Raw genomic sequence first — 12,640 nt, forward strand, 5'->3', positions numbered from 1 at the left:
ACTAATATCTTGGGAGTACATCCTTTAATTTTAACATTTTTTAGAAAATAATTTAAATTTTAACATTTTTTATAATTCAATGTCTTGAGGCTAAACTTTTTTTATATTTTTATTTATTTCCTATTTTGTTTCTTTGTTTTTTTGACTAGTGTCATAGAATACCGGTTAGCATGATCCTTTAATTTTAACAATTTAGAAAATAATTTAAATTTTAACTACTTTTAGAAAATAAAATCTGCACTCCTAGTCATAATGATAACCTCGTGCGTGCTAAAGTTTGTTGTGAGGTAAAAAGTCCTTTGTCTTTTTTGACCAAGGGGAATGAATAACTCTATAGGATTCAGATCTGCTACTGTTGTTGAATAACACATAGTTACACGCAATAATTAATCACAACTATTGATTTTCGATTAGATAGTCCATATTACATAGTATCAGTTTTAACACTATTTAAAGATCTCAGTCATTAGTGTAGATCGGACGGTTGAAAGCAGTAACTACGTCGACTGCGTCGACGCAGCAGGTAATCCAATTCCTCCCTCTATGTAGCGCGTGTTAATAAACAGCACACAATTCTTTATTCGTGAACTTAGAAGTTTCCGCGTCGGGTCCCTCCCAACCTCTCTCAGATCTTTTCAATATCCTCCTTAAATACTAACATCACTGCTTTCCTTAGATCTCAGAATCATCCCATCCCCTTTCATTCCCTTCCCATTCTTTTCCTAACCAAAAATCACCCTTAATTCTTCCACCAATATTCATCATGCAAATCAATACCCAAACCATAACAACCGATTTTCATAACACTCGAGTAAGGGTCTTACCCGAATATGATGTCTTTATTCATACTTCTGATGGCACACGCATTCCAGCTCACACAAGCATCCTGGTAATTTCTCTCCCAATCATGTTTTCATTCTTTCATAATATATATATTCTTTTTGCCAACTAATTCATTTCTTAATTAATAGGCCTCGGTGTCACCGGTTTTCGAGAATATTCTAGAACAACCGCGTAAACAACGAAGCTCCGAAAGAATAATCAAAATCAACGGCGTTCCTTCCACCGCCGTAACTGCCTTCATCAGCTTCCTTTACTCATCCAGGTTTGTTTAAGTATAATACAATACACATTTATTTACCGTGATATCAAACATATACACGCTGCCAATAATAAGAAATGACGAGGATGCCCTTGATTTGTTACAGGTGTACGGAGGATGAAATGGACAAATATGGAATCCACCTGCTTGCACTATCACACGTGTACAACGTGCCACAACTGAAACAGAAATGCATCAAAGGCCTTGTTCAACGGTTAACCGTAGAAAACGTGGTGGATGTACTCCAACTCGCGAGACTCTGCGACGCGCCGGATCTCCGTCTCCGTTGTATGAAACTACTTGCCAATCACTTCAACGCGGTGCAAAAATCTGAAGGGTGGAAGTTTCTCACCAAACATGATCCCTGGCTTGAACTAGATATCCTTCACTTCATGGACGAAAGTGAAACGGTATGTCTAATAAATATATACATATGTTATTCAGCCTTATCGTTTTGATTCGTATAATAAAATATATTTGTTATGTTACAGAGGAGAGAGAAATTGAGGAGGCATAGGGAGGAGCAGGGGCTATATGCGGAACTGAGTGAAGCAATGGAATGTTTGGAGCATATATGTACGGAAGGTTGCACTGATGTTGGGCCGTATCATGTGGAGGTTGATAGAGAAAGGAAGCCTTGTAGCAAATTCTCAACTTGTCAAGGTCTTCAGCTTCTGATTCGCCATTTTGCGACGTGCAAGAGGCGGGTGAAGGGAGGTTGTTGGCGGTGCAAGCGTATGTGGCAGCTGTTTAGATTGCATTCATATGTTTGTCAACAAATTGATGATTCTTGCAATGTTCCTCTTTGCAGGTTAGTTGTTTTGTTTAATATCCACGTCTAATGCGCAACTTAATTAGCGTATATTAGTTGTTATGTTTGAAATAATAAGATATCATAATCATGAATTAATTAAATTAGAATTATTATTATTATAAATTAAAATTAGTTTATTAGAAGGTGTTTGTTGTAGTTGCGGTGATCACAAGCAGGGACGGACCGAAGGGGGGCAAGCAGGGGCTTCAACCCCCCCCTCCCACATACATATAGTTGCTAATGACACCTCTTAAATAAATTATTGTGATTTTATTTAATAATTTTGAGTTAAATATATTTTTAGTCTTTATAAAATTATGAGTTTTTAAGTTTTGTCCTTCAAAAAATTTACTTTTAATCCATATTTATATTTTATAGGACTATTTTGAGGACTAAAAGTATCAATTTTTTGTAAGAATATTTCAAAATGGGGACTATTCTTAACAAACTGCAATATTTTAAAGGATATTTTAAGTTAAAATTTAATATGACTAAACATAAAAACTCGTTATTTTATAAGGATAAAAAATATATTTAGCTCTATTATTTATTGTTAAAAAAGAAATTCGGCCCCCCGTGTGATTGATTTCTAGATCCGTCCCTGATCGCAAGATTCTCGTGATATCTTATGTTGCAATGAGTCAAAACTTAAAACGTGGGAAAAATAGAGCCAATTGGCGGTGGTTAATTAGAGTGGTCGGTGATTTGGTTTTTTGGTCTTTTTTGCAAAAGCAAAAAAGTTATGTGGGTGACTATGATATTGTTTTTTGGAAGATAGAAACACTTTCTTTATGGAGAACCTTCAACAATGGATATATTCAAACTTGAGCAAAGGTGCAAAAGGAAGAATTGATAGTGCATGGTGTGATTACTGGGCTACAGCGTGTCATTGCTTCTGGACATGGAGGAATAAAGAAATTCATGATGCTGAATTTACTAGACCAATTTATGCAATGCAACATGTATATAGAAGAGTGAATGATTACTATCAGGCAAACAAAACAAACAGGCTAATGAGAATTAAAAATGATATGCTTGTATACATTAGTTGGAAGCCTCCATGTGGTAGTTATGTTAAACTTAACACTGATGGAGCTTGTAAAGATCAAAATAGAGGAGGTTGTGGAGGTATTATTCGGGGAAGCCAAGGAGAATGGTTGGGAGGTTTTGCTAGAGGATTGGGAAATTGTAGTGCTATTATTGCTGAGTTGTGGGGAGTGGCTGAAGGATTGAGTTATGCGCGGCGGCTGGGTTTTACGGCGGTCGAGCTTAATGTTGATTCTGTTGTTGTGGTTCAGGCGATCAAGACCGGAAGATTTAGTAGCTCGGTTGGATTACCTTTGGTGAAACACATTCGGCGAATGTTGGATTTGGATTGGGAAATTAAAATTGAGCATGCTTACAGAGAATCAAACAAGTGTGCAGACGCTATGGCGAATATTGGTTGTCATTTAGATCGTGAAACCATATTTTATGATTCTTGTCCTATTTCGATTAAGGAGTTATTGTTAGCTGATGAGTTGGGGATAACCACCCCTAGAATAATTTCTATGTAATCTTTTCTTTTTGGGGCTTAGGCCCTCCCTATTACCAAAAAAAAAAAAAATTAGGCCACCTAAATTGGCACCAGAGATAATCGAACTTCACACCTCAAGAGGAACATACTTACAGGTTCCAAGCTAACACCAATGCACCAACCCAAGTGGATTGTGGGTGACTATGATATTGGTTAGAGATCATTGGTGACGATAGTGTGTGGCTGCTTGACGTCGGTTTAGAAAAATGATTTTAAGACACTTATATTTTGAAGAAATTATTATGATTATTGTTAAGACTGAAGATTAAGATGAAATTGAAATAGAATATTGAGTCAATTTTTGTCCATAAGCTGAATGATTCAATTTTGAATTTAGAAGTTCAAATTCATTTTTTCCATCAAACAAAAGAAGTTCAATTTCATTTTTATTTAGAGGGTAAAATGGTCGGTCAAACACATTTAACTCAATAAGTCATCCTTTTTCCAATTTTGAAGGGTCAAAATTTTTTTTTTGACTACTTTGAAGGGTCAAAAGTAGTTTCTTGCTAGCAATAGTTTATTTTTTTAATAATAAAAAATATTAAAACATGCGTCTGAGATTGAAGGTGGCCAGGGTAGAGCATTATTTAATCTTTTCTTAATGAATTTATATTCTGAGCTGTCTCTGATTCATCGCATAAAGTCCCACAATTAATCAGGTAGCATATGTGGTAGCAGGCAATATACAATACTATTGTCACGTTGGAACTATATTATATTATTTAAAACATTTAAATGAGATTACACGAGTATCTTTTAGTTTTATCAAAATTTTGAGTTCGATCATTGACTGAAACATGTATTAAAAAATTTAAGGAGAATTTACCGTATATTTAGTAGACTTTTGAGAGATTAATCTCTGCATTTGTGTGTAGAGGATATTTGATTTACGAAAAAAAATATTCTATGTTATATATGTATATATAGAGTCCAATCACATATTGCAATGTTCACACACGCATTCCTTGTTTCGTTCTCTAGCTAGTATTGTCTCTCAGATATTTTTTAAGGACTTGGCCAGCTTGCATGTTGATGCCATTGGTCCATCGATCATAGTCGTTAATTATATAGTTATCATTTATAAGTAGCCCACTACTATCTCTTTGTCAAAAAAAAAAAATCACAACAACCCGCCGTATATCTAGTCATGTCCAATTTTATTGCAAAAATGTAATAGTTTATAAAGATTAACATTACAAATTGAATTTGTAAGAATTGACTTAGTTCAAATATATAAAACACTTGTTATTTTAAGTGTAAGTTGAGTCATCAGATAGAAAAATGGATGCTGAACAGTTTATAAGTGAGAGAACCCATAAACCTAACATCTTAAAATTTTGAGTTGAAGTGTGGTGTAGAATTCATTTAGTTATTTAATACCCGATGTGATAATCTCGGACCCCTCATGACCCAACAAAAACTTAATAAATATAGTGTGCAATATATTTATAGCAACTACCTTCAACTTGGGAAGCATGGTTACAATCATGCCAACATTTGTGTCAACTAGTGAAGGTCCATCATTTATGGGTCCCCCTCAAAACAAATAAATATCTATGGTTGATGGTAGCTTCCCTTGTTTGTTTTCTTCTAAACTTATGATGATAGTCTTATCTTCTCTACTAGCTGTCAATGTAGTAGAAAATTTTGCACATAATGTGTTAACCAATTTTTGGGTTATGTGACAGACAATTTCAATTGAAAATGGAGCAAGAGAAAAGGAAAGATGATCCCAAGTGGAAACTACTTGCAAGAAAGGTGGCCTCAGCTAAAGTCATGTTTTCATTGTCTCTTCCTAAGAGAAAGAGGGATGAAGAAATGAGAGTGACCATAGATAATCGTGGGATAAGATGTTTTGGTTACAATAAATATTGTAACAATGTACAAGACAATAGATGCATTTCATGTTGATAGTGTTTTTTTTCTTAATTTGAAGATATTACTCTATTTTTAAAAGGGGTTTTGGATAGTTATTGTTAGTGGTTCTTCAATTGATGAGGAATTGGCAAATTTGAGTGTTTGCTTGAAATTGTAAATTTTGGTTTAGTTGTGGCAAAATTGAACCTCATTTTGCATTGTCATAAGATTCTAAGGAGGTTGTATGCTAGTGTTACATTTGATTGATTATTTATGTAAAAAAATCAAATGATCATTCATATAGTTATTGTTCAACAAGTTTATTTATATATACAGTGATTATGATTATTATGTTTCTGTTATGTTATATGTCATGTAATTTACTACAAATTCTCAATAACTTAATAACTCTACACGACCACTATGGGGTCGGCGACTAAGCCTACCGCAAGTAGTCGGTTTGCATGTAATAATGCGAATGTTGTAAATCAGAAATATTGTGTTTGATTACTAGTGAGGATTTTTTTTGGGTGATCTTTGCTTGGAGGCATTGTTATGTTATCAATTTTTTTTTTCCAAATACCCTTGTCAGATAAAAAATATATCACATTGCCGTACTTTTCTAAATATTTCCTGCAATGGCGCCATCCTACCACCTGCAGAATAGTGCAAAATGTGCAGAAAGTGGGACAATGTAGAGAATATTTTAAAAAGTAGGACATTGTGGTATATTTTATATAGGGATATTTAGAGGAAAAAAAAATCTTGTTATCAAACTATTTTTTCAATTGATTAAATTTTAAGCAAGCAAATTTTACTTTCTGAATTTATTTCCTTACTAAAAGACTAAAAGTAAAACACACTAGTATCATTTTGTACCCAAAAGAAAAAACACTATCATTTTGTAGTCACTTTTTTTTCAAAACCAACAATGTTACATAAATTAGTCTCTTATAGATATCCATTTTATACCAAAAAAAGAAAGATTATAACATAATTATGGGAAGTCTTTCCAAAAGATCTATACTTTGGGACATTATCATGGGACTTGCTCATGCCTAAGAGAGCAGGAAATTGTCAATAGGATGAGTGGCCTGCATTATGTAGTCCCACAGACACGGACAATAGTTGGTGGTGTGAAAGAGTGACATTTGCTTAGTAAAAGAAGCCTTTGAGTTGTTTGACAATACTCCTTCACTAAGCATTTAGACATTGAACAAGGAATCTTCATTCTTGGAGACCCATTAAAGGGGACAACTATATAACATTGCTTTTTTGAGGTATATATGCCATCCACTTCGGAGTTCGATTTCCCACCGTTACAGCAGTGTGTTGTAACTAATTTGGGACGTCAGATTTCTGATAAGCGGTTGAGATAGTTTTGCTCAGTAAAATAGTATTTTAATTTGAACTGTTCGATCTTAAATCAATGTTTATGATTGATTACAGCGTAAAACTGCAGAATTATTTGACAACAACAAATTCAAATCCGTCAATTTCAGGTTTAATGTGAGTCATCACGATTTTGTTATTTTTAAAATTCGTTTAATTGAGTTGAGATGTGTTGGTGTTGTTTATAAACTTCATGTTGTTATTTTTAAACTTCATGTGGTAAATCTCTATCATGAGATGATGATGCTTATATTAAAGTATTTGCTAGAATTTTTAGTCTTTTGGTCACCTACTCTATTAACAAATCATCTTTACTTTTGAAATTTATTAGCAAATTGATAATTCTCCAAACATAGAATTTTCTTCTTTTTTTTTTTTTCTTAAAAAAATTATAAGTTCAATTCTCCAACTAGATTTTAATAAAGTAATCATATTAGGCAGGCATCCTAATCCGAAACAATGACAAATGTAATTTTTCTAATTGAAGATGACAAGCCAGTCTTGTCTCGTGGTTATATAGTTATGGATACAATTAATTCAAAATCATACAAATTTCTCTAAGTTGTGCCATGATCAAGTGGTGTTAATTTGAATACCAACAAGTGAGGTGGTGATGGGTACTGGTCTCTTAAATAAGAGTTTTCTCTTTTTTTATTAAGAGTGTTTTTCTTATGAGAATTAAATAAGAATGTTTGAATTAATCATAACTCTTTTATATGAAAAGAAATTGACAATATGATATACATTCCTTTCATTATAATCATTTAGTGAGATCCATGAATTTTGACTAGTGTGGACAAGATTATATACTATGATTTTTTTTTTTTAACCAAATGAAATTAATGCATTTCATTAATTATTAAAAGTTCAATACATGAAGGAATAATCTTAAATCTATGAAAACTGGTCTAAGAATTGACCTCTCTAGCTAAAATGTGAGCAACCGAATTCACTTGTCTCCTAATAAATTTAACTTCAAAGTTCACACATGATAACATAACAAGAATACTTTCATTAACGATTGAAAGAAACTCTGTGTTGCCTCGCCGCTTGGTACGAATAGCATCAACCAACACTTGAGAATCACTTTCAAATTGGACGCGTTCAAAACCTCTACTCTTAGCTTCATTCATAGCTTGCAATAGTGCCCATGCTTCACCTTCCTCTGTTGATAAAGTCAGTTGCTGCCACTGCGTGATTCTTGTGCCGACAAAAAATGTTGCATCTACATTACACTTTAACCATCTTATACGAGACTTTTCCCACCGATTTGTGCTTATAACCGGAACATCATGATCTTCGTTGCGACAAATCTGCAAAACGATCCCTGCCACTCTGCTGCATACTGAACCAGTTTTGACCAAGAGAATCCGCCTTAGCCTTAACTTGATCAGGTTAATCCTAATGAATGTGATTAATTTAAGACAAACGTGTAAAAAAAATATAACACTTAGTAATTTAGTTACTTATCTTGTGGAAGTGTCCAATATCTTATCATATTCTCAAATTAAAAACACTGAGAAATTTTGTTTAAAAATAAATCCAGAAATTTGTTCTAATATTCCAAGAGATTTTTGGGTTTTGTTTTTAATTTTTTTCGATCTAGGAAGAAACAAAGGATTTATTTATGATGGAAATAACATATAATTGGTGATGTCGAACTCTCAGCAAGACAAGAACAATGAATAATTGAAATTAAAACATCAATTTAATTTGAACTCTCCTTTGTTCAACTTTTTCTTAAATTGTCGATGATGATTGAAAGTGGCGAGGAAAGGTGGAGAAGGAGATTGTGGTGGAAAATGGAAGCTTGGGTTGTAGTGGTTTTGGTGGAGGAAGAGAGGTAGAAGGAAAGATTTGGTGTGGAGAGGTGTATGATAAATTTGGTGGGGAAAGACACGATGTGTCACTATGATATTGGTTAGCTGCGCCACGTCAGTGCTCTGTTAAAAAAAAATTAACGATAGGGACCAATTTTGATAACGGAAAAAATTATAGGGTTTTTTTACACCATAAAAAAAATATAAGGACTATTCTTGACTATAAGACAAAATGTAGGGACTAAAAACATATTTAACCTAATATTGTAAGATAGTGTATTTTGTTCTTTTGTGCAAGAGAAAGGAAGAAGAACAATTATCAAAATAAAAAAATTAAAATTGGAGTGAGCTGAAATCACTTAATGACGTCATTCATAAATAAACAGATAATGTTGAAAAACTAATTGCTAATGTAAAGGAGGGCATGATAAACAAATCAATGAGTAATAATCTTTTAATAGAAATAATTGACGTGTAGTACAAGCAATCAAATTGAAACACACATTATTTTCTCTAATTTTATATATAAGTAAAAATTAGTTATTCAATGAAACTAAAAAAATACACGACACAATCCTAAGACAACATCCTTGATGAATAATACTTGGACATAAAAAACATATATATGCGACACAAATATTATTATTTCTTGTGGCAATTGCATAATTTAAAGTTCATCTTTCTGAGATGAAATTTTTGTTGGGTTGGTAGATGATGTTTTGATTGGATAAGAAGCTTCCATAGCTATGCCACATAGACCTTCCTTTTGAGATATGTCTCTTTGCATTCTAATGTAACCTTGTTCTCCCCATTCACTTCCCCAAGAGTTCCTCACTGTCCAATATTTGGTTCCATCTTGAGTTGTTCCATACCCTACAATTGCTACTCCATGATCCAGCTCAGTGCCACACTCTCCAGTAAATACTCCCTGTAATTATATTATATATTGGTAAACAAACAACCTCACACCCTAATATTACACATAGAATATGTTTAAATTCATTTTTATCCTCTGTTTTTGTTGATTCACAAATTTGGTTACTTCATTTTTAAATTAAAATATATATATATATATATATATATATATATATATATATATATATATATATATATATATATATATATATATATATATATATATACTATTTAAACATTTTAAATTTTTTTGGAAATTTTCTTCACATTTAAATTTCGAACTCATTTCTTTATTTATTTTTTTGGCTTTCACCACCAGTTTAATCTGATTCGACGGTCAGTTCTGACATCAAGTAGTTTCAACACCTCTCGATCGCAGTTGCGAGGATCGAACTGTGGTCCTCCCTACCAGGTTCAGCGCCAATCACCATTGAACCAACTAACGATTGATAATTTCGAACTCGTTATTGTTGATGTATCAGTTGAATAATGAATTGACAAGTTACTATGTAACAATGTGTGGTTTTTGTTTGGAAATTTAAATAAATACTTTAATGATGTCTAAAATGAAAAATCATGAAATTTAGTGATGAGAAAATTATCTAAAGTATAAAAAATTGTATGACTAGCTTTAAACTCGAATTTAAAATAAAAGGACTAAAATTATGAATCAACGAACATAGATAACAAAAATAAATTTAAATATTTTATTTTATATAACTTTCTTTACTTAACTAAGATTAAAAATTTACCTCCGAATAGAACTGAAAATCAGATCCGCCGGCATCAATGGCTACAGAAATAGGTTGATTGGCAGCAGCTTTCAACAATGCAGCTTCATTGTTGGTAGGGACATTCTCATGGCCATCAATTGATACTACTGGCTTATTCTCCTACATCAAGTGAAAATGCTTTAATTTGAATTTTAAATTTCCTCCTAATTAATTAATTTTTAAAAAAATATATTAGTATTAACTTGGCATAGATCAATGTGTGTACCTTTTGTACATTACATGTTCCATCTTTTGCAGCATAAGGATAATTGCTTTCAGTTGTTATACCATTTTGCTTGATGAACTCAAATGCATATTCCATTAACCCACCATTGCATCCTTCATTCAGTTCAGTGTCGCAATCCACAAGTTCTTGCTCAGACAATGATATTAGTTTTTGTGTCTTTATTTGGTTAATACCTTCGACGGCTACGATGGTTGAAAACGCCCAACAACTACCTATACTCACATTAAAAAAATATTTAACGATTAACTTTTTGTTTTACAAGTCAGTTTTATAATTGATTCTTATAATTTATTCAAATTATGCAAATAAGTTCATATATATTTTGAAATTTACACATTAATCCCTAATTTGCAAATTAATTCCTTTTCCCCCCTTACTTTGGTCCCAAAGTTTTTTCTCAAATTTTTCAAATTAGTCATTGATAAATATTAAAATTTGCATATTGGTCCCTACTTTTCTAAAAGTTCACACAAAAAATACCAATTTTTATTTGTCAAATAACAAAAATAAAGAGTAGAATCAATTTTAAAAACATTGAACAAGTGAAAGACTAAACTTAAGTGTATTTATTTAAATTTCGGTGAATTTGATAAAATCACGACAACTCACCGTAATTTTATAAAAGCTACAGCTTCAATAAATTCACAGCGTCACACTATAATTTTGTTCACTCCATGTAATATTAAACATGTACTAAATCCCTTGAAAAACATGTACTAAATGGAGAGTATTATGTACATATTATAAAAACAATTATAGCAATTTAAATTAAATAAAGAGCATTATGTATATAGAAAAACATATTCTATGCAAATAAAATCACTTGATGTCAAAACTGACCCCCAAACTAGATTAAACTGGTTGTGAAAGAAAAAAGAATTTAAAGTATTTTCCTTACCACATTGGCCTTGATCCTTTACACTATTAACAGCACCTTTCTTCCTCCAATCAAGAGAAGAAGGAACATCCTTCACATTCTCATACATAAAAGTTCCATTGTCATGTGACATGCCACGAAACATTCTATGATGATTAACCTTAGAATTAGCATAGATACTCCTAAATTCATAATTAGTCAAATCAGCAAACTTATTCAACTTAAGCTTATAAGGCTTATCCAATTTATTGGTATTATGAACATGCATAACATTGGCTTTAAACACATTAAAGCGATTATGCTTCTCATCAAGGCTTCTAGTAACTGTGTTGTGACTTCTCCATCTCTCATACAAATCCCACAAATTTTCATCTGATGATAAATCATTCTCATTGAAATCAAAGCTATTGGCTAATCCTAAAACCAAAGCAAGGGATAAGGAAACTAACAAGAGCTTTTTCATTTCCATTTTGTTATGTGTTGTGTGTTGTGATGGGAAAATATGAAAGGTTTGGAATGCTTTATATAGAGAAATGAAAACCGACTTGGGTCTAGGGAAAATAATTGAAAGAATAAATAGAAAGCAACTTAAAGTTGAAGGTTCCTTATGGGCATCAAATAATGTGGTATGCTCAAATTATGAATGTTATGACTTCAATAATTGAGATTATATAATTTAATTATTTGTACGTCCGGAAATGGATTTCGTGCAATTACTCTGTTAAATTATTATCGGTTTTGACCATGCAATTTAAATCAATGGTTAAGGTTGTTTGTAAGTTGTAACCGATATAATAGATTTATAATTGAAACGGTTTTATCTCAAATCGATAGTTGAGATTGACTTTATCGAATAAGTGTGTATATATGTGCTTTTATTAATGCATAGAATATGAATTTGTAGATTTTAAATCTAGTAAATGTTTGTGTAGAATGCCTATTGTGTGATTTAGGTTATGTTTTATAAAAACTAGCTAGCATATGTTAGATAAGTTAATTAATAGTCAATTGAACTTAAGGTAAGGAGATGGTGTCTTAGTTCAAAATAGAGAAAATTTTACGGTTCAAAAAACACTTACAAATATATTTATATTCTTTTTTCAGAAGGACTAGCGCGACCCAAACTCGCAACATATGAATCTATTATTTTACAATTAGATCAACCCCTTAGATTTGTATATTTTTTTCTTTTATAGTGAGGCTTGCTGATATTTTATATGCTTACAATATTAATATATTCTTTTATCTTAATTTTTTTTTAATCAGG

At 32.0% G+C, this 12,640-nt stretch overlaps 2 protein-coding genes across 4 annotated transcripts; one reads left to right on the top strand and one right to left on the bottom strand.

The window, feature by feature from the left end:
- The first annotated feature begins 483 nt into the window (after positions 1–483).
- On the top strand, positions 484–5,711 carry LOC123884726 (BTB/POZ and TAZ domain-containing protein 2). 2 transcript variants are annotated; one of them, XM_045933898.1, is made up of 5 exons: positions 484–889; positions 972–1,105; positions 1,209–1,512; positions 1,594–1,913; positions 2,695–3,956. In XM_045933898.1, the coding sequence occupies exons 1-5, from the start codon at positions 764–766 to the stop codon at positions 3,470–3,472; spliced, it is 1,662 nt and encodes a 553-aa protein (XP_045789854.1). In that variant the 5' UTR covers positions 484–763; the 3' UTR covers positions 3,473–3,956. The 2 variants fall into 2 exon arrangements, with proteins under 2 accessions (XP_045789854.1, XP_045789855.1); XM_045933899.1 differs by lacking the exon at positions 2,695–3,956 and adding an exon at positions 5,181–5,711 and having other exon boundaries at positions 501–889.
- Positions 5,712–8,916: 3,205 nt separating this feature from the next.
- On the bottom strand, positions 8,917–11,878 carry LOC123885560 (vignain-like). 2 transcript variants are annotated; one of them, XR_006801187.1, is made up of 5 exons: positions 11,395–11,878; positions 10,476–10,708; positions 10,229–10,369; positions 9,172–9,489; positions 8,981–9,064 (listed from the first exon to the last, which is right to left on the bottom strand). XR_006801187.1 is itself a non-coding variant. In XM_045934844.1 (4 exons), exons 1-4 carry the CDS (start codon positions 11,840–11,842, stop codon positions 9,229–9,231), a joined length of 1,083 nt encoding a protein of 360 aa, XP_045790800.1. In that variant the 5' UTR covers positions 11,843–11,878; the 3' UTR covers positions 8,917–9,228. The 2 variants fall into 2 exon arrangements, 1 of the variants encoding a protein (XP_045790800.1); XM_045934844.1 differs by having other exon boundaries at positions 8,917–9,489.
- Positions 11,879–12,640: the final 762 nt, after the last annotated feature.

The sequence above is a fragment of the Trifolium pratense genome, linkage group LG5 (assembly GCF_020283565.1).
Source record: "Trifolium pratense cultivar HEN17-A07 linkage group LG5, ARS_RC_1.1, whole genome shotgun sequence".
In the NCBI taxonomy this organism is placed as follows: Eukaryota; Viridiplantae; Streptophyta; class Magnoliopsida; order Fabales; family Fabaceae; genus Trifolium; species Trifolium pratense.

Coding starts and splice junctions, on each gene's coding strand:
- LOC123884726 (XM_045933898.1), top strand. CDS start 764: ATGCAAATCAATACCCAAACCATAACAACCGATTTTCATAACACTCGA. Junction 890..971: donor CAGCTCACACAAGCATCCTG/GTAATTTCTCTC, acceptor CTTAATTAATAG/GCCTCGGTGTCACCGGTTTT. Junction 1,106..1,208: donor AGCTTCCTTTACTCATCCAG/GTTTGTTTAAGT, acceptor GATTTGTTACAG/GTGTACGGAGGATGAAATGG.
- LOC123885560 (XM_045934844.1), bottom strand. CDS start 11,842: ATGGAAATGAAAAAGCTCTTGTTAGTTTCCTTATCCCTTGCTTTGGTT. Junction 10,370..10,475: donor GAACATGTAATGTACAAAAG/GTACACACATTG, acceptor CACTTGATGTAG/GAGAATAAGCCAGTAGTATC. Junction 9,490..10,228: donor ATTTTCAGTTCTATTCGGAG/GTAAATTTTTAA, acceptor ATATAATTACAG/GGAGTATTTACTGGAGAGTG.